This window comes from Diabrotica virgifera, chromosome 8, assembly GCF_917563875.1.
Source record: "Diabrotica virgifera virgifera chromosome 8, PGI_DIABVI_V3a".
In the NCBI taxonomy this organism is placed as follows: Eukaryota; Metazoa; Arthropoda; class Insecta; order Coleoptera; family Chrysomelidae; genus Diabrotica; species Diabrotica virgifera.
Window position 1 is genome coordinate 207570110 of NC_065450.1, and position 22225 is coordinate 207592334.

Here is a 22225-nt window from a genome sequence, read left to right on the forward strand (position 1 = left end):
TTAAAGTATTTAAAAATATCTATATCCGGAAATAAAAAAGAAGTCTCTAGCTCAAAAATTAAGTGACTTATAATGAAAAGAATGTCAGTCCCTATTTTTTTAGCGAAAAAGTGATCGGAAGCAACATCCTAACCACCACCCTAATTAAAATTAGTTATTGACCTTATTTGGTCTTCTTTATTTATGTATTAATAATAGGTACTAGAAGTTTGACCGGCTTATAATGATTAGTTTAAAAAAAAATGGAGATAAAAGCGAATAACGAATTTTTGTAGTTTGGAAAAAAATGGCCCTTTCTTCAGAATAGAAAGATTAGCATCAGAGATACGAAAAAATGTTTAAATATGGAATTGTAGCTTGTCTAATTTCCAATAATCTGGTTTGCAAATATTTTTTCTACAGCAAAAATTAAGTGAGCTAGTGACAATTAAAACTTGTAATAACATGCAAAAATCACCTTTACCAACCCTTTCAAAGTCACCTCTTTTTGTGATTGAGGACTTTAAAACGATTTAATATTAATACGCTTATAGATCTTGTAAAAACCTACAAAATTCTTTTTTACCAAACTTTTTAAGATAAAAAATAATAAAATTTCGGTTAAAAAATTAATATATTTTTTTGAAAAAAAAAAAAGAAGGAGAAATACAATTGGAAGCATAATAATGTAAGTTAGCGGTGATTTTAGTCATTGGCCTTATTCATCCTTCTTTATTTATGTATTATTAATAGATTCTAGAAGTTTGACTGGCTTAGAATGATTACTTTTTAAGAAACTGGAGTTAAAAGCGAATAACGAATTTTTGTAGTTTGGTAAAAAATGCCATTTTCTTCAGAATACAAAGATTAGCATAAGAGATACGAAAAAATGTTCAAATATGAAATTGTAGGCTATTTAATTCCCAAGAACGTGGTTTGAAAAATTTTTTTTCTACGGCAAAAATTAACTGAATCGTAAATGAGTATTATCGAAAAACATTGATTTTTTCCATATATAAAACTAACATTTTCATAGCGAATAAATCGAAAACTATTAACTTTATCAAAAAAATGTATAGAGCATTTTTTGCTAAGAATGAATGTTTTTATCAACTTTTGTGGTCAAAATATAATAAAAAATTTCCACCCCCGAGATGGGGTGGCAACCATCCCCATGGTAAAAGCGCCTTTCGGTATCATATAGATTTTGATCCCTGGACTATCCACTACTTATCCTCAAATATTTAAGCAAATCGATCCATTCTGTAAAAATTGCGAGGTGAAAAGTTTCGGATCCTGGACTAAACAGGCCAAATCGTAAAAATTATCTGTTGAAGTTGATATCTTTTTTGAAGAAAATATAGGCAAAAATAACTTATTTCTAAATTTTCTGCTAAAAATTTTGTCTAGAATAAGTGCTAGGTGAGAAATAGTGAAGACCGTCTACAGACGGTCTTGTCGGGTTATGAGTAAAAAATAAATTTGGTAGATGTTTATTATAAAACAAGATTTATTAAGAAAAATGAGTATATAACATGTTATTTTTGATGGTGGTAATCCAAAAAAACAATTTTTACCGACTGTGCCGCATAAATGGAGGTCACATTTGAAACAAACAAGCTGCGTATCAGATTTTTTACACAGCTTACACCGCTTCTTGCCTTTTCGATCAACCCAAACGGGAAAATGGTTTTCACCATCAAAACGTACATCAGCAACTTGATGAACCGCTCTTTTTTTAACACCAGATGAACTAGTTTTACTAGAAGAACCAGGTTCACCATTTCGAGCTGATGATGGTCGACCTACATTTCGTTTTTCCTTGAAAGAAACAAGGCCTCTCCTCTTCGCAACAGTCACTGGAATTATTTGCCTTTTCGGCACGTATACGTTTATATAGTATGAATGCGTTTGTGGCGGCCATGTCGACAAAATGATAGAATATCCGAAACTAATAAATAAAACTAATGCTGAAGAAGCTGGTGGTTGATCAACATTGCTAATATCCATTGACAAATTTATATCATTTACAAATGCATCAGTTAGCTCAGCTTCAAGCATTTCCTGAATGCATTCGTCAATAACTTGTGATTTAGCCTCTGATACCTCGGATAGGTTGTAAGGCTTTTCAGGCTCAATACTATCACCAACATAGTCGGGATCCAGAATACTATCGTCACTACTATAAATGCTATCGTCGATTTCAACGGAATCAATAAAGTCGAATAATTGTTCATCAGACAATTCTTCCAAATTGATTTTGTTCTTATGGTTACGATTTAGACGATGCATCTATCACAGAAAAGAAAAATAATAGAACAACAGGAAAATAAGCATGTTCCTACGCACAAAAAGATAACAAAATTTCATACTGAAGAGGATAATTTTTATACGTAAACCGGCAAGACCGTCTTGAGATTGTCTTGGTATTTTTGTTTATAAAGCCTATTTACACAATAGTTTTTACTAAAAGCTTATTATATTACTGAAACATGAAATATAATCTACTTACCATAAAATTATCAAGTTGATCACTTTGATCTAAACGTGTTTTTTGACGATTTAAAAATAATGTTTATGAAGAAATAATTTTCACTGCCACTTTATGGGATGTTAGCACTTGACTAACGATAATAACGTAATCGCGATGCCAGAATGTGTTTAGTTGTATCGAATAACGTCAAGTAAGGTTTATTAAAAATGCATGTCGTTACTGTGGCAGCAAAAACCATTCGTTATAAGTTTTATCAGCTAAAATGCAAAGACCGTCTTAAGACGGTCTTGCCTGTTTGAGGGATATTATCGAATCGCAAGATTATATTATAACACAAACTGAAGAATCTCAGATGCAGAATCCACCAATTTAATAAGAATTAAAATGGTAAATAGTATTTTAAAACTGAGATTTTTCGTGTTGAAAGTTCTTACTGGTACATCCTTAATCTGCGACTTTTTCAATTAATAAGACAGCAGACGACGAATATAAACGATCACATTCCGCTTTCATTCATCTAGGAAAAACGGACAGCAGAGGAACTTTCAGTACTCAAATCCGAGTAAAGGAAATAAAAATAATAAATGATGGTTTTGCTTGTTTTCGATTCAGAGGGTTGCACACCAGCTAGACAGGCTCTGTTTCTACCATTTCAGGCGTCCTCAGTAGCTTTCGTTAGTGTGCCTACCTCTGGACCGAAAAACAGCTCTACCATCATTTTAAAGGGAATCTGAAAAATAATTCAAATTTCCCATCAGACGCGATACAGCGACATCTACTAACAAATTGAAGAATCTCAGATGCAGAATCCACCAATTTAATAAGAGTTAAAATGGTAAATAGTATTTTAAAACTGAGAGTTTTCGTGTTGAAAGTTCTTACTGGTAGTTCGATGGCCCTACTCGAGTTATTAGGGAACAAAAAAAGAATGAAGGAAATTGCTCCATGGGAAGCCGAGAAAATGCATTTTGTTAACGTGTACCGATTTTGAACTTTGAGGGTTACATTTTCTCCAACTTAATTTTTGATTGGAATTTTGCTATTTTTGGCAATTTTCACACGTATTATCGATAGTTTTTATTATAATAATATATGTTATGAGGATTTTAAAGATATGAAAATTGGTGTGGAGAAAGAGGACAAAAATAAAAAGGTGATGGTTTGAAAATTATGATCCTATTGTTTATATCTTTGCCGTAAATTCCGGTCAACTTTGACCGGTTGTATCTCAGGAACCACTCGTCATAATTAAACTTTTTTTCTTTTAAAAGAAGCGTCCTGCCGCTGTCTTTCGAATACCGTTTTCACAATTTAATTTAGTTTAATATTTCCCGCGATATTATAATTGTTTATAAACCAAAAAATTGTTTATAATTTTAAAATATTCCTGAGGCCGCTTAAATAGTCCAATTTCAATTCTGTAAAGTACATTAGATAGGTATAGTGTCTTTTTATGAAAAAATCATAGTTATTCTTATGCATCATAATTATTGTCGTTATTATAGCGACCGTAAATTTTTAATTAACATTTTAATTGTTGCTAAACTGTCCATTTAATTTACATAGACTTCTGGAATTATAATATATGCGGAAAGGGCTTTTACATTACCCAGTTATTTAATTATTGATTAACAACTACTTATCTAAAAGTTTAGTTGAAAATTAAAGATTTTGTTGGAAAAACCCGCTTTTTCCGGGGAAAGTTTTCGTCGAAGTAAATCTGAAAAACACGTCTCTATGCAGAATTTAATTGCGGTGAATTTTTATTTGGGTATTTTTGGTCTAAAGTTAAAATCTTTGGAGTTATAGAGCAAAAATTGAAAAAACACGATTCTCGGGCGTCATTTTGTTTATAAAAAAAGTAGCACACTACCTGCGGACTTTGCATATCTATATTATTAATACATACAATAATAAGATTCGATTCCAGCAATAAAATTGCTGGTAAATAACTTTTCCTTGTATTTTGCTAATTAGCCCAGAGTAATAAAACTTAACAAAAGTTTTTACACAATAAAGTTAAACGTATGTATATAAAATAATTCTTTTAAACAAAGCCTTCATTGTGTTAAATTTCTTTTTCCATCGCATTCGACATTCGTTTGTGACAACCAATAAAGTTGTCATTAAATTCGACAGTAACGAGACCTTAATATCGTCTCGGAAGGAATTCCCTTCCCCAAAACAAACATTGCGGTCGAACAACCCTGTACTCTCCCGGTTCTGGTCTTTAATAAAATATAACCGATGGGGATTGGGGTGGTTCGATTCAGGGTGTCTCCTTTCAGGTGAGGAAAACGACGACGTCTATTCGGAGATATTGAAATACAACGTGAACACCGACAAGTATGAGCTCTTCCAGAAGATATTGACGTACGGCTGCGAAGATATCAAATACTTCGAGATTGATATCGAGGATGAGGAGGAGGAAAGACACATCGAGAGTTTCCTCGTCGTTGCCAATTTATATCACGAAGGTAAGGAATATTTTTCTGTCGTTTTGTATTCACGTCCACTCGACGAAAATTATTTTTGTAGCACAAAGATCAACAACATGATAATACGAGTAGATAAATAGTACATTCTTTCACGGTTTTTGCTCTAAATTTTAAAGAACCGATTGGATTGACATGAAATTTGGCATGCGCATAGCTTCCATGTCAAAGAAAAAAAGTGATATTGTGCCGATGTGTGCTTTTGCCCTGGGGTGACTTTCACCCCCTCTTGGGGGTGAAAAAATATAAGTCCAAAATAAATCCGAAAATTGATAAACTGACTAATTTTAAGTAACTTTTGTTCTATAGAACTTTTTCGTCAAGTCAACACTTTTCGAGTTATTTGCGAGTGAATATGTTCATTTTTCAACAAAATAACTACATTTTTAGACGGTTTTTCGCAAATAACTCAAAAAGTAGGTATTTTGTCGAAAAAAACGTTCTTAGCAAAAATATGGCCTGTAAAAAAGTAAAAAAAATGCTGTACGCGTTAGGTATCGGGACCTCGTAAAGCCAGAGTTATAGCCAATGAAAAATAGATTCATATTCACCAAATTTCAAATAGAATACTTTGAAGTGAAATATCCAAAAAATTGAGCACTTTTTGGGGAGAATCCATATAACCTTTTTAAAGTGTTTAAAAAGAGCTTTATTTCTGTTTTTATAAAAAGTTTTTATCATTAAACGTAAGCAAGTTACGCTCAAAATAAAGCTGGTCCCTTTTGTTTTGGCAAAAAAAAAAATCGGGAAGACCACCCCCTAATTAGCAACTTAAATGAAATAAATCGTTACCGCTCCATAAATTATTTTACTTTTGTTGTGTTTATATGATCTGTAAGTTTCATCGATTCAAAGTGCTTATTTTTGAAAAAAATTGATTTTAAAGTGAAATTTTTAAAAATTTTAATTTTGAAAAATATGATTTTTTTCAAAATAACTTAAAAATTGTTAGAGATACCAAAAATCTCGAAAAACAAAAAAAAGTCCGCATTGCTTTTCTGAATATCATGTATTTTTTTGTTTTTCTGTTAGACAAAAATTGATTAAGATTTGGTGTTTCAAAATTTGCATACATTCGTGATCAGTGACTCGTTCAACCCCTTTTAACTACAGCCCTTTCAAAAATAAGGACTTTGAACCGATGAAACTTACAGATCATATAAACAATACATACGCGAGTCAAGAAACTTGTGAAGTCGTAACGATTAAGTTCATTTGAGATACTAATTAGGGGGTGATTTTCCCGATTTTTTTACCAAAAAAAAAGGGATTAACTTTATTTTGAGCGTAACTTGTTTACTTTTGATGCTAGAAATTTTTTCTATAAAACAAAAATTAAGCTTTTATTAAACACTTTAAATAAGTTGTAATAACATTTGTGGTTATTTCACGTTAAAGTATTCCATTTTAAATTTTACGAACGTGAACCTATTTTTAATTAGCTATAACTCTGCTTCTACTAGGTATACAAACGTGATATATTATACACCATTTTTTAAAATATTTTACAGGCTATATTTTTGCTAAGAATCTTTTTTCGACAAAATACTTACTATTTGAATTATTTGCAAAAAACCGTCTAAAAGCGTGGTTATTTTGTTGAAAAAATGAACATATTCACTGGCAAATAACTCGAAAAATATTGACTTAGTGAAAAAAACTCTATAGAACAAAAGTTTCTTAGAATTAGTCAGTTTATCGATTTCCGGACTTACTTTGGACGAATATTTTTTCACCCCCAAGAGGGGGTGAAAACCACCCCCGGGGCAAAAGCACATATCGGCACAATATCACTTTTTTCTTTGACTTGTTAGCTATGTGTATGCCAAATTTCATGTCAATCCAAGCGGTTCTTTAAAATTTAGAGGTTTTGCAATATTTTACCGTTAAAGAACGGACTAATAAATCAATCATAGGTTTTTAAAGGTGTCATTTAAGGGCATGGGCGCAAATATTTTACCGCTATCCCTAATTTTTCTGTCTTTACACGGCAAATTATGTGTAGTAAAATTCTCACTGGTATGGATATGTAAACACTACTTGAGAAATGTCATCATTTACTTTAAAGAGATGGCTTTTGAATGTTCTTGGATAACTGTTACTTGTATAATTGCATTATTAATGCAGTTAATTAATATGATAATTTTTTCACTATACAAACTATACATTGATCACTAACTAGCGATTGTAATAATTTAGATACTGTACAACAAAAACTAATACTCAATCGAGAAAAGAGGAAAAGTGATAAAGTGATTTTTTAATAATATATTGTTACTATGGAACGCTTACAATTTTAAACATCTTTAACAACAAAATACTTGGATCACAGAATATATCCTGGTGTATTCTCTGCTTGGATCTTCCATAAATAATCAATACTTTTTATTAAGTTCACAAATCAACTATTATTTATCAAATACACTATCAATATTATTTAATCAACAACTCAAAATATTCCCGATGCCATGTCAAATATTTAAAATTGTCACTGTCTTGTCACCATATCACCATATTCTATTCCTCTCAGTGCGTTGGATGACAAAGATAGCGAATGTTCGATTTGGATAATATCACCAAGGACATGTTGTCCATTTCTTTCGAATCCTGAAAAAACTAATAAATATTTTTCAAAAATTTAAACGCAGAATGAAAGACTAAATTATTATCGAGGGCCGAAAGTCGAATAAATAAAAAGTTTCTTTTGAATAAGATATCTGAAATTAAAAATCACACATTTTCTGTTAGTTTTTTCACCCCTGTATCATATCAAAATAAACATTATAGAAGTTTTCAGGGACTTTCTGATCTCAGTAAGAACGTAATCTTTCATTCTGCGTTTACATTTTTTAAAAATACTTATTAGTTTTCTCAGGATTCGAAAAAAAAATGTATCCCATTTAAATAGCATTGGAGCTGAAACTTTGTACCGATCCCCTTAATAGTGAGCGCACTAATAACCGGCAAAATAACGCAAAAGATGGAAAACATAATACTTGCGAAATAAAAAGAGATGAAACTAGTAGAGATTACCGATTTAAACGTACTTATAACTACTCAACATTACATTACATAGTTTCCCACCTTTAGACGTCTGTGACAGGAGTATTTTATAAAATTCTCCTGTCACAGTGACAGTTGTCCTACTCCTCCGATACGTCTATAGGTGGGAAACTATCTAATGTAATGTTAATATATACGTTTATATGGATAATTTCCACCTCTACTTGTTTCATCTCTTTTTATTTCACAATGCATTATGTTGTCTATTTTTTGCGTTATTTTGCCGGTTATTAGAGAGATATCGCAAAGGCAAACGTTATTAGTGTGTCAAGACGTAAATAAGGGATAACGGTGTATTCCAACACAGGCATCAACAGAGTTATCGCAAATGTTCTGGGGGCGGGCCTTAACGTTATTATGACAACCGACTTTTGGGATTAAAATGTAACCTGGAAATTAATGTTGAATAATAATTGTTTTTTATTGAAAAATGAATTTGGATATTGAGCAGGTTGACATGTATTTTAATTTTAATGATTTGACAAACAATAAATATAAATAATCAGTATCAAAATAATATAAAATATCATAACCACAAAAAGTAGTCTATTGTAGACAAAATAAGAACGCAACGTATTTCTCAACACAAGAAACAAGATGATTCACAGTTTTTAGTTTATAAAATTTGTATTCTATAAATTATTTTTATGTTTCATCCCAAATGTCAAATTAGCGTTAACGTTATTACCGTCCCTTATTTCAACCTAAATAGCGGGACACGTTATCCGGTATTAGCGTAACATTCACTCTGCGCTTGCGTACATGTCAAAATAGCGTATTCCGCTATTAGCGTGCGATAAAAATGCATTTGCGATATCTCTCTATTAGCGCGCTCATCACTGTATTCGCTCTGTGCAAGTACTTGGAGGGGTTATGAGAAACGATCGTCCGCGAGTAGCGGAGAAATCTTGTATCTTTCTTAAATAATTCATTGTCAATTAAAATTGTCATATTGACATATTTCATACCTACTGTCATGGTGTTATAATGTTGTTCTGAAGCTAGTATTATATTGTGTTATAAAAAATTGTAAATATACAACAAGAAATTGTCAATTTAAGTCTCATCTTGAGTCAATTTAAGTCAATTAGTTTCCAAGTTCTAAGCACAAATCAATACAAAGAGAAAAGTGGATTTCCATCTTAATAAAGCAGAAGTAAGTAATTTTATGTACTTTATGCACTTTATTGCCTAGTTAAAGTGTACTTTAGGTTGTCATTATGAAATCGGGCATTAATGTTGCTCCACAATATTTATATAATATGCAATTATTAAAGTGAATCTAATTAATTGTATTTTACGTACTTGTAATTCTGCATTTTCATAATTAATTCTATTTACTATACAGGGTGAGGCAGATAAAGGGCCTATTAGAAATATCTCGAGAACTAAACGCGACAGACTCATGAAAATTGGCATGAAGGGGTTTTGAAGAGTGATCTATTTAATGAAAATATTTTCATCTATTTGCTAATTCCGGTTATACCGGAAGTTGCTTATAACTTCGTTTTTTTTAAATGGGACACCCTGTATATTTTTACATTTTTGGATTCTACTCGAAGTCTTATTTCTTAAAATATGAGGTTTTGTATTGTTATACAGGGTAGTTTAAAAGATAATTAGGTTTTTTTTATTAATTTCGTAGCAACTTTCACACCCTGTAGAATTGGAGTAGTTTGACATCAAGAACTTTGTTCAAATGATTTTTAATATAGTCTACTATTGTCAGAAATTATTAGTATAGCTAATTTTTGAATTTTAGTATACAGGGTTGGTCGAAACTCGGAATGAGTATTTTCTGAGTTTTTTTAAATAGAACACTCTGTATTTTAGTATTGTAATGAAATGATATTTGTCGTACTTTTTTTATTTCTTAAGCATTCCCTGTACCTAACTGCTTTAATTTGTGCTTAATTGTTAATCGCACCAACAATCTTAACTACGTAAGTATTTTGATAACTCAACCATTATTGGGAATTTTAACGATCAGTCTAGATTAATATGTATTCATTTCCGAAAAATTATTTGTGACTGAATATTTTCAAGGCCAACCTAATAAAATTTCACGTATTTTTTGTTGCAATTAATGTTTGGTTTGAATCACCAATAACTCACAAATTAAAGCAGTTAGATATAGGGAATGCTTATAAAATAAAGAAGTACCATAAAATATAATTTCATTATAATACTAAAATACAGGGTGTTCCATTTAAGAAAACTCAGAAAATATTCATTCCGTGTTTGGACCAACCCTGTATACTAAAATTCAATATATAGCTATACTAATAATGTTTAACAATAGTAGACTATATTAGAAATCATCTGAACGTAAATAGAATTTTTGATGTCAAAGTACTATAATTCTACAGGGTGTGAAAGTTGCTACGAAATTAATAAAAATACGTAATTATCTTTTAAACTACCCTGTATAATAATATAAAACCTCATATATTAAGAAAGAAGACATCGAGTAGAATCCAAAAATGTAAAAACATACAGGGTATCCCATTTAAAAAAACGAAGTTATAAGCAACTTCCGGTATAACCGGAAGTAGAAAATAGATGAAAATACTTTCATTAAATAGATCACTCTTCAAAACCCCTTCATTCCAATTTTCATGATTCTGTTGACTTTAGTTCTCGAGATATTTCTAATAGGCCCTTTATCTGCCTCACCCTATATACCTACAATGTTTATCTTTTAATAACATAACCTCAGTCTTACTTTTTCTTCTTCTTCTTTTTGGGCTATGGCCTTGACAGTTATCCAGTAACCATGACTAATAAAATTGGCCGATATAATTAAAAGTACTACAAATGTTGCTGAGCTATGACACTAGGTGTCACTCTTCCTAACTTGTACGGTCCCAATGGTGTACTCAGCAGAATGTGTGGTTAGCCCAGTAAATGAACTGGAAATACGGCGATACTGTGTAATTTTCAGGGTCAACTCCGAATTGCATAAACAGTTTTATTTAGGTTCTACCTATCCTTCACTTAAAAGTTGAAATTGTGCCGTTGGTTACACTCACCCCTTCTCGGGGGTCAACAAATGTTTAAATAAGTTCGGAAATGGATAAATTGATTAATTCTAAGCAACATACGTTGTGTAGACTTTATTACTGAATAGAGAATTGAGCACCGTTTCAAATGAGCTACCACACGACCCCTAATCCCATTTAAAAAAATCATCGATTACGTCATCACGTCCTGATGCATGACGTCATTAGTATGAAATATATATAAAAAAATTGTTATATAAAAACAAAAATGGACCTGTTTCGGCATTTCCTTAAAATCTTATAACTACTGCCAAATGTTAGTGTTGCCCAAATGCAAGACCAAGACCAGACTTAGACAGTCTTGGTCTTGGTCTTGCGCCAGTACACCTGATCTTGGTCTTGGTCCTGGTATTGCGCTCCCGGTCTTGGTCTTGGTCTTGCAGAAAGAGTCTTGCAAGTCTCGCAGTTGCCCATTAGCCTATTGCATATCTTAGAACAACGTAACAGAGAGGTTCATTTTAAGCTTGAATATCATAGCCATAGTAAAGACTAGCCATATTAATAAATATCTAAACAATTGACACCGGGTGGGGTTTGAACCCACGATCTAAGTGATCCCTGCCTATGTTCTAACTAACTAAAGTTAAAACCACCTCTTAAAACACACAAAATTTCATTTGCATATCTCAACCGGTTTTAGAGCAATAAATAAATCGTCAGTTTGTAAGAAAAATTTCAACCCCCCCCTATTTGGTAAACAAAGCATTTATAAAGTAAACGTTTATGAAGCAAACTGTCATTACTCTTTCGTGCAGAATTACCCATTAAAGTTTGCCATACTTATTTAAAAATAATCTGTATTATTGATGAAAAACATGGCTAGTTAAAAAATAACCTAACTTTTTTATTATCCAATATAAGAAAATGAATAAAAAAAACATAATGTTAAGAAAATATGAGGCTACAGTTGGGCTTTAGTTTCAGTATGCTATTGCATGCTAGAATAATAAGTTAGCATAATGCTAGAATATTCCACAGAGTGAGAAAAAACACAGTTTGATTGGTACAACCGGTATACACTGACAATAATAAATTGACCTGTCTAGCAACAATATCTATTATTATTGCGATGTTTATAAAGAATAAGACAGCATATTTAAAAAATCACTTAAATTGGACAACAGGTTTAGGAAATTTGAGACATTAAAAATGACCCGTTTTTAAGGTGGTGCGTTAAGTTCTTGGTGAAGCGTATATCGTTAAAATAATATTTCGGTATTATATTTACACGATATCCGGCATTATCTCTATAATTTTGTCTGGTTATGATACTTATAAATAATAGCCGCGCTGTTTCGGCAAATTTTGTTTAGCCGAGTGCCTCATAACACAGGACACAGTCAGCAGAAACAATACATAATAGTCTAACTATAATAATGTATACATACTGATAAGATATCTGCTGTTCAGATTCCTAGAAAACTAATATTGCAAAAAATTATTTATGTAAATTTTTACAGGGTGTTTCATTAATAATTGTCCATATAGTAACTGGAGAAACCTTAGTACAAAATACGAATATTTAACCTAAAACACTTAAATAAAATGTGGTTCCTTACTGAGTTACAGGGTGTTTTATCTAAAAATTTAAAAACTATTTTGGCTCAACAATTTAAAACTATTCGACGTATCCTTTTCATACTTGGAAGGAAGTATACGTACTGTACAAGCTACTAAATTATGTTAAACAAACGTTTTGGCTATTACCAGAGGCGTACGACGGGGGAAAGTGAATGATTGACCCTTTCCAAATTCTACGCCACTGGCAAAATTTCTATTTTAGTTCAATACTTGGATTCTCCAATACTTTCCATGAAAATAATATACTTGTCATTCGTAACGATAGCGTCATTAGTTTTCGAGATATTTGAAGTTAAAAATGAAAGGACACGGTTATTTTGATCAGTGTATTGTGTCGCTTCATTTTTAATTTCAAATATCTCGAAAACTAATCATTTTATCGTTACAAATGAAGAGTACATTATTTACATAAAAACTATTGCAAAATAAAAAAATACACTAAAATAACAATTTCGTCAGTGGCGTAGAATTTGGGAAGGGTCAACCAGCCACTATCCCCTGTCGTACGCCTCTGGTAGCAGCTAGAAACGTTTATTTATCTTAATTTAGTAGGGTGTACAGTATCTACACTTTCTGCCAAGTATGAGAAGGATACGACAAATAGTTTTAAAGTACTGGGTACAAATAATTTTTATATTTTAATCATATGAATCATATCATAAATTAATCAAAATAACTTTGCCGTTTCATATTTAACTTCAAATATCTCGAAAACTAATGACTTTATCGTTACCAATGAAGAGTATATTATTTACGTAGAAAGTATTGTAGAATCTAAAAATGGCGCTAAAATAGTAATTCCTCCAGTGGCGTAGAATTTGAGAAGGGCCAAACATTCACCATCCCCTGTCGTACGCCTCTGGTAGTAGTTAGAAACGTTTGTTTATCATAATTTAGTAGAGTGTCTAGTAGTTGCACTTTCTGCCAAGTATGAAAAGGATACGTCGAATAGTTTTAAAATGCTGAGCAAAAATATTTTTTAAATTTTTAGATAAAACACCCTGTAACTCAGTAAGGAACCACATTTTATTTAAGTGTTTTAGGTTAAATCTTCATATTTTGTGATAAGGTTTCTCCAATTACTATATGGACAATTATTAATGAAACACCCTGTATAAGTGCTAATAAGTTTGGATACGATATTCGATATTACTGTAGGCGTCGCAACGCAGGAATGTTGTGTTATATGAATATGATAAGAAGACGACTATTCTCAAAACCAGAACAATTAATTTCAGAGCAAAGAAGTCGGCTGCTGAGAAAGGATGTACTAAAAATTTTTATTTTTACATTATAATAATGACCTCTGAGTACATGTCAAATGTGTCGAGTGTTCTTTTAATGGATATTTTGATTCGTTATGTATGTTTACGGTATTGTTCGTAATGCGCATAAGTCCAATTTTCAAAATTTTTGTTACAATTTTTTTTGTTTCTCATAGAGTATCTAAGAATATAGCTGAACTTATTTACTCCCTAAAACGACCCTCAGTTCTAACTGCAAGACGCAAGAGTCTCGTAGGCTTAGTCTTGTTCTTGCTTAAGTCTTGCACGGTAAGTCTTGGTCTTGGTCTTGCGAAAATGCAAGAACAAGACCAAGACTGCAAGACCAAGACCGATTTTTGGCAACACTACCAAATATCGAGGTGGACTCTTTTCTTTGGCCCACCCTGTATAGAGAAATCTTCCGTTTTGTCTCTGTTGAGCAATTTTTTTCGTTTTTCTTTAATAATTGCTGTAGATAATCACGCCATATAAGTCATATTAATTCAGCTGGAATGTTTAAAGTAGTTATGGTTTGTGTTTGGATAAGCTTGATGAAAAAACATTTTTGGCAAGAGAGCAAACGAGTAATAACGTCGAATCACGTGGTTTAGCGATCTCGATATCCGGAAATGGTTCACACGCTCGACAAACGATAAGCATAACACCCGAAAAAGCGATACCGCTTTCCACTCACTCCCACTCGCGCCGCCCCCAGAGATATTTATCTGCCACCATATTAAAAAACGGCATCCCGGAAGCTCGTCACGTAACAAACATTACCTCCCTCAAAGTTTACAAATTTCTGAAACATGAGCCCTAATATTACAGTCTAGACGAGTGCCTTCCTTTTTTCTGCTAACACGTTCTCCGGTATTTTCAGGAATCTCCCTTAAAATATTCAGACGTTATCACGTCCTGGGACTATCTAGCGGCCTACCTTGTTACCATAAAAATTCTATCACCCCATAAATCCCGAATAAAAAACGCCATTTTTTGTGTAACGGCGAGGGATCAAACAGCCTCGATATATGAGACAATAAAGACCCCACATCTTTTCAGATTTACATAAACTTTGATTAAGGAAAGGTATCGGAACGAGTACAAGCGAACTAAATCGTGCGACAGAGATCCCTTTTTTCAATATGACCAAATTTTACTGCTCGGATTTATGCAAAACCTGAAACCGATATCGATACAGTCACGAATGTAAAGGGAATAAAGACATGGTCGATTTTTTGTCCGTCAACTGACGACTTATACAGGGTGTTTCATTAATAATTGTCCATATAGTAACTGGAGAAACCTTAGCACAAAATACGAAGATTTAACCTAAAACACTTAAATAAAATGTGGTTCCTTACTGAGTTACAGGGTGTTTTATCTAAAAATTTAAAAATTATTTTTGCTCAGCATTTTAAAACTATTCGATGTATCCTTTTCATACTTGGCAAAAAGTGCGACTACTAGACACCCTACTAAATTACGATAAACAAACGTTTCTAGCTACTACCAGAGGCGTACGACAGGGGATGGTGAATGGTTGACCCTTCTCAAATTCTACGCCACTGGAGGAATTACTATTCTAGTGCCATTTTTAGATTCACCAATACTTTCTACGTAAATAATATAGTCTTCATTGGTAACGATAAAGTCATTAGTTTTCGAGATATTTGAAGTTAAATATGAAACGGCACAGTTATTTTGATTAATTTATGATATGATTCATATAATTAAAATTTAAAAATTATTTATACCCAGTACTTTAAAACTATTTGGCGTATCCTTATCATACTTGGTAGAAAATGTAGGTACTGTAAACCCTACTAAATTAAGATAAATAAACTTTTCTAACTACTACCAGGGGCGTACGACAGGGGATAGTGGCTGGTTGACCCTTCCCAAATTCTACGCCACTGACGAAATTGCTATTTTAGTGTACATTTTTGATTTTGCAATACTTTTTATGTAAATAATATACTCTTCATTCGTAACGATAAAATGATTAGTTTTCGAGATATTTGAAATTATAAATGAAGCGGCACAATACATTAATCAAAATATCCGTGTCGTTTCATTTTTAACTTCAAAGACCTCGAAAACTAATGACTTTATCGTTACGAATGAAGAGCATATTATTTTCATAGAAAGTATTGGAGAATCCAAAAATTGAACTAAAATAGCAATTTCGCCAGTGGCGTAGAATTTGAGAAGGGTCAACCATTCACTTTCCCCCGTCGTAAGCCTCTGGTAATAGCCAGAAACGTTTGTTTAACATAATTTAGTAGTGTGTACAGTACCTATACTTCCTGCCAAGTATGAAAAGGATACGTCGAATAGTTTTAAAATGCTGAGCAAAAATAGTTTTTAAATTTTTAGATAAAACACCCTGTAACTCAGTAAGGAACCACATTTTATTTAAGTGTTTTAGGTTAAATCTTCGTATTTTGTGCTAAAGTTTCTCCGGTTACTATACGGACAATTATTAATGAAACACCCTGTATAATTAAAAAATTCATTGTCAGAAATCCGAATTGCTGTTCAATATTGTTAACACTTTAAAAACCATTTATTATCACGACATAGACATTGTGACATAGTTTATTGTGACATTATGTTTGGCCTATTACAAACCAGACTCAGTAAAACGAAAATTTAATTGAAATAAACATATTCAAATAATAGACGGAGAGGCAGCGTCGAAAAATCTCTCTGAATTTACTAAAGCTAGTTTTTTCACAGTTGATTGCCGTGATTGTGTAGAGAAACATATTGCGGTCGGTCAAGCGAAACGTACAACAGGTGGCACTGACAGCTTGTCAAAGTTGCTTACCTGCGGAGGTGATTAAATCCATTTACTAAGGCTAAAAATCAGTACACACATTCTAAATTGAATATAAATAAAAGGTATTATAGTCGGTCAGCTGAATGACGGGACAGAGCCGGTCGATCGGCCCTAATGAATGTACAGGGTGATTCACTATATTTTGACCCCCTTGTAAACTGCTTTATTTACAGAATTTACAGAAAAAAATGTAAAATACAAAAGTTACTCGATTTTTTAATTATGATTTTTTGACATATACAGGGTGCGCCAAACCTCTGGTTTTCTTTGATTACGGCTAAATTATGGGATACACAAAAAAATGTTTTAAACAAAATTAATGTATATCGAAGCCGTCTACAATTTAAAATTATTTTCGAATATACAGGATGAGTCAGAACGACGGTACGAACCAAAGCTATGTTTTTTTTTAATGGAACACCCTATATATTAAATAATTTTAAATGTATTTTTTAAAAATATTAAGAATTTATGTAAGGTATTATAGGCCTAAAGTTAACAATTTTCGAAATATTTACACTTTTATTGAGAAAAATGGTAATATTCAAAGGGCTGTGAATTAGGCGCTGAAGGTAATAAAAATTTAAATCACATGTCAAAGTTTTTTTAGTGTACTGTTATTGTTAAATAAATTAAAATATTTGACATATAGCCATAAAATATACAGTGTGATCACTATTTGCAAATACAAAATTTTCTCATTTTTTTAATGGGACACCCTGTATATTAGTATTGCCATTTGTAGTAAATATTACAGCCTTTCTTTTGGTATAAGGTTGTATGTACCTAGCATGTTCCGTTTTGTAGATATTTAAAAAAAACTATAGATTTTACGTTTTTGCGGATTTTTTATTAAAAAATTTTTTTGCAAAAAAAAATTATAATCTGGCTTTAAAAACATACATTAAAATATCAAATATGAAAAAAAAAAAACGTAATTAAAGATTAAAATAGATCGTATACTAGTACGATTCAATTGAATTTAATATCTTAAAATTATTTTACAAAAAATTTTTTACCATACCAATGAATGCATAAATTAGTTACCAAATTAAATAAACAACCAAATTTGATATCTACCCTAGTAATTTTTCTACCACAGCTACTTTCCTGTACCAAATTAATTGTTAGTTATATTGTATTTACGAGTAAGATCAGTTAAACTTTTAATTTACCTTTTAAATTTACTTACATCTTGAGAACATAATAATTATAAAGTATGCTTTGAAACAAATGAATGTTAAATGTATTAGTCAAATTATTTATTAATATAAATAGTATTAACTGGTGTCACAAAAGCTGGTAACACTTTTGTAGTTGAAATTTTTGTAACAATTTTTTATAAGTATTTTAAATTTTAATTTTTCAACCGAACAATTGGTGGATATGACATTTATTTTGGGCGAAACCATTAGAAATTATTACCAGCTTTTGTGACACGACTACATAGATACTATTTGCTTTATAATATACTTCCATAACGTTCATTTGTTTCAAAGCATACTTTATACGTTCTCAAGATGTAGGTAAATTAAAAAGGTATTGACTGATCTTACTTGTAAATACAATTTAACTAACAAAATTGGGTACAATAAAGTTACTAGGGTAGAAAAATTTTTAGGGTAGATTTTAAAATTGGTTGTTTAATTTAATAATTAATTTATCCATGTTAATTACTTATTAGTATGGTAAAATATTGTTTGTTACATAATTTTAAAGTTATTAAATTCAATTAAGTTGCACCTGAATACGTTTTATGTTAATCTTTAATTACGTTCTTATTTTCATCTTATGATATTTAGTGTATGTTTCTAAAATCAAATTATAAATTTTTTTTGGAAAAAACATTAATTAAAGTTATCGCGGATATAAAATATCCGCGAAACGTAAAATCTATAGTTCTTTTTAAATATTTACAAAACCAAACATGCTATGTCCATACAACCTTATACCAAAAGAAAGGTTGTAATATTTACTACAAAATACAATACTAATATACAGGGTGTTCCATTTAAAAAAAATGAGAAAATTTTGTATTTGCAAATAGTGATCACACTGTATATTTTATGGCTATAAGTAAAAGATATTAAATTATTTAAAAATACCACTATCTTATAAAAACTTTGACCTACCACTTAAATTTTTATTACATTGGAAACATAATCCACAGCCCTATAAATATTACCATTTTTCTCAATAAAAATGTAAATATTTCGAAAATTATTAACTTTAGGCCTATAAGACCTTATTCGCGGTGTGCAAGTACTTGGAGGCGAGACGAGAAACGATCGTGCGAGAATGGCGGAGAAATATTGTAACTTTCTTAAATACCCCTTACGCTCCATACACTCACAATTGTGAGCGTCTTATTTATAAGTGATATTAGGTTTAAAATATCATTTTGCACCAGTTGCTGCTCTACGACACGATAGTGGGTGCACGTGTCTATCATATTGTCGCGGGAGATTACCGAAAATTTGCTTAGATCCGTATGATATCGTTCAGTGAATGGTAACAACTTTCTGTCAAGTGTGTTAATATGGCTTTTAGACGTAAGTACACATTTTTATTTGTTTTAAAATATTTATTTTGGTGGATAGTCGTCACAAATTGTGTATGTTTACCTATTTAGACAAAATCATTCAATACTAATTTGAGGTTACAAATCCACAAACGTGTTTTGAAGAACAACACGTTTGTGAGGGCTAGGAGTGAGCGGTGTCAATGTAAGTTTTGAAGTGTTTCACGTTTATGTAGGCCGGGAGTAAATGGTGTAACAATGCAAAAAAAATAAATAATGATTCAGTGAACAAAACTGGTAACAAGGGTTTCTTTTTCAGGAACAACTAGAAAAGTTGACATGGCGAGACTGGCTGCTCATCCAGATGAAATCTACGAACTGCTGGATGAAATTGATTCCGATTTGGAAATTAAACTCAGAGATGATGATGATGATTGGGTACCGTCTGAAGAGGAGAATTTGTCTGTACAAGATTATGAGATTGAAGAAAGTGATAAATCTGATGAAAGTGGAGAGGAAAATGATTCAGAAGTTCCCAGTACTGTACAAAATCTCCAAAAATCATCAATGCTAAATTGGGATAGAACTAATCCATTTAAAAATGAAAATATACCCGAAACAATACTTCCAGATCCCACTGAAGTTTTAACACCATGGTGTTACTTTGAAAAGTATTTAGGAAACTCATTTTTTCAACTGTGTGCAGAACGTACTGCACAATTTTATTTACAAAAACACGGAAGGGAACTTAAACCCAAAGTAACTCCTGAAGAAATAAAATTTTTTTTTGGAATCCATGCAGTGATGGGTTGTTTAAAATTCCCTCGAATTCATTTATATTGGAGCAGTCGCTTTAAACTTCCTGTAATTGCGGATGCAATTCCAAGAGATAGGTTGTACCTCTTGAGAGTCAATCTTCATATTGTGGATGTATGCACGGTAACAGAAGAAATTAAAAAAAAAATAATCGTCTGTGGAGAGTTCAGCCAATGATCGTCAGAAGCCGATGTCGGGAATTAAAGAGAGAATCTGAAGCTGCATTCTCAATAGACGAACAGATGATTCCGTTTCTTGGTCGATGTGCTCTTCGGCAATATGTAAAAAATAAAACAAGACCCGTGGGTTTAAAAAATTTCGTTTTATCAAAAAGTGATGGTACTGTCCTAGAACCCACACATTTAGTCAAACGATGGGATAAAGCTAGTGCTAGTCGTGTAGAGGTTCCATGTCCAAACGTAATTAAAATTTACAACGAAAAGATGGGTGGAGTTGATATCTGCGATCAGATGATGGAGTGTTATAGAACTTTCTTCAAAACTCGCAAATGGACATTAAAGGTAATCCTACATCTATTTGATTTAGCTATTGTTAACAGTTGGATGGAATACCGTCGCGACTGCCGAAGTAACCAATACAAATCAAAAGATATTAAAGATTTATTATCCTTTCGCTTAGAACTAGCAGATTATTTGTTATGTGGAACGAAAAGTCCAAATACAGAAACCGTGGACACAGAAGATGAACATGAAGACCCTCGTCCAAAGAAAATGAGACCGTCACCTTTACCTTGCACTGACAATAGATATGATGGTTTTAATCACTGGCCTGTCTTGGAAGATCTAAAAAATCCTTTATTGTTGCAGATTGGAATCCTGTAAGAGAAGGTCAAGAGTTTCATGTAGCAAATGTAAAGTTTATCTCTGTATGAGCAAAAATCAAAATTGTTTTTTTAACTTTCACAACAAATAATGTGTTAAAAATATACTAGTTATTAACATTTGTAATAAATGACAATATTATGTGTACTTAATATTACTAATAAATGTTGTGAAATGTTGTAATTTATTTATTTTGTTTTCTAGGGGGAGTAGTCATACACTCCCATTACTCACAAATGTGTCAGTCACACAATTGTGCATGTCATGCATATACTCCTGGGAAACACAATCGTGAGTATCAATAAAATCTGTCAAAGTGACATAGCAAAATTCTGAAAAAAATTAGTATATCTCTTTGTTCCCATATAAATTGAAAAATAGACTGAACAACTTTATATGTCAACTTACATTGTTTCGGGAGTGTAAGGGATAAGTCATTGTCAATTGAAATTGTCAAATTGACATATATTTCATATCTACTGTCAATGAAGAAGAAAAATTATATATTGCTCCACAATATTGATATGATATGCAATTATTATATAAAGGTAAATGTAATTAATTGTATTTTGCTTGCATTACTGCACTTTAATAACTAATTTTATTTACTACATACAATTGTTTACGTTTTAATAACATAACCTGAACCTTATTTTTTCTTCTTATTATTTTTTTGGACTATGGCCTTGACAATTATCCAACAACCAGGACCATATGATTGGCCCATATAATTAAAAGTGCGAATAAAAGTGCAGAGCGAAGAAACCAGGTGTCGCTTTTCCGAACTTGCACGGTCTCAATACAAATTTTTCATATTTTTAAAAAGTATATTTAAAAATGATTTAATATATAGGGTGTCCCATTTAAAAAAACACAACTTTGGTTCGTACCGTCGTTCTGACTCACCCTGTATAATCGAAAATAATTTTAAATTATAGACGGTTTTGATATACATTAGTTTTGTTAAAACTATTTTTTTGTATATCCCATATTTTAGCCGTAATCAAAGAAAACCAGAGGTTTGGCGCACCCTGTATATCGTACTAGTGACGTCAGCCATCTGGGCGTGATGACGTAATCGACTATTTTTTAAATGAGAATAGGGGTCGCGTGCTAGCTTACTTGAAAGGTTATTCAATTCTCTATGCAGTAATATAAACATTAAAATCATTATTTATACAGTGTCCAAATTTTTTTTTAATTATTAATTAAACAATTAATTTAATTGAATTTTTTTTTGACACCCTGTATAAACAATCATGTTA

The 22225-nt window shown here is 31.7% G+C and overlaps 2 protein-coding genes across 3 annotated transcripts in view; one reads left to right on the top strand and one right to left on the bottom strand.

Annotated features, from left to right (window-relative positions):
- LOC114331049 (uncharacterized) overlaps positions 1–22225 on the top strand; it is a 527814-nt gene that overhangs the window by 77466 nt on the left and 428123 nt on the right. Inside the window, exon 6 of the mRNA XM_050659330.1 lies at positions 4762–4950. Coding sequence (XP_050515287.1) covers positions 4762–4950 — 189 coding nt within the window. The remainder of the gene's footprint in view (positions 1–4761; positions 4951–22225) is intronic.
- LOC114331039 (RWD domain-containing protein 2A) overlaps positions 1–22225 on the bottom strand; it is a 515824-nt gene that overhangs the window by 55217 nt on the left and 438382 nt on the right. The window lies entirely within an intron of this gene.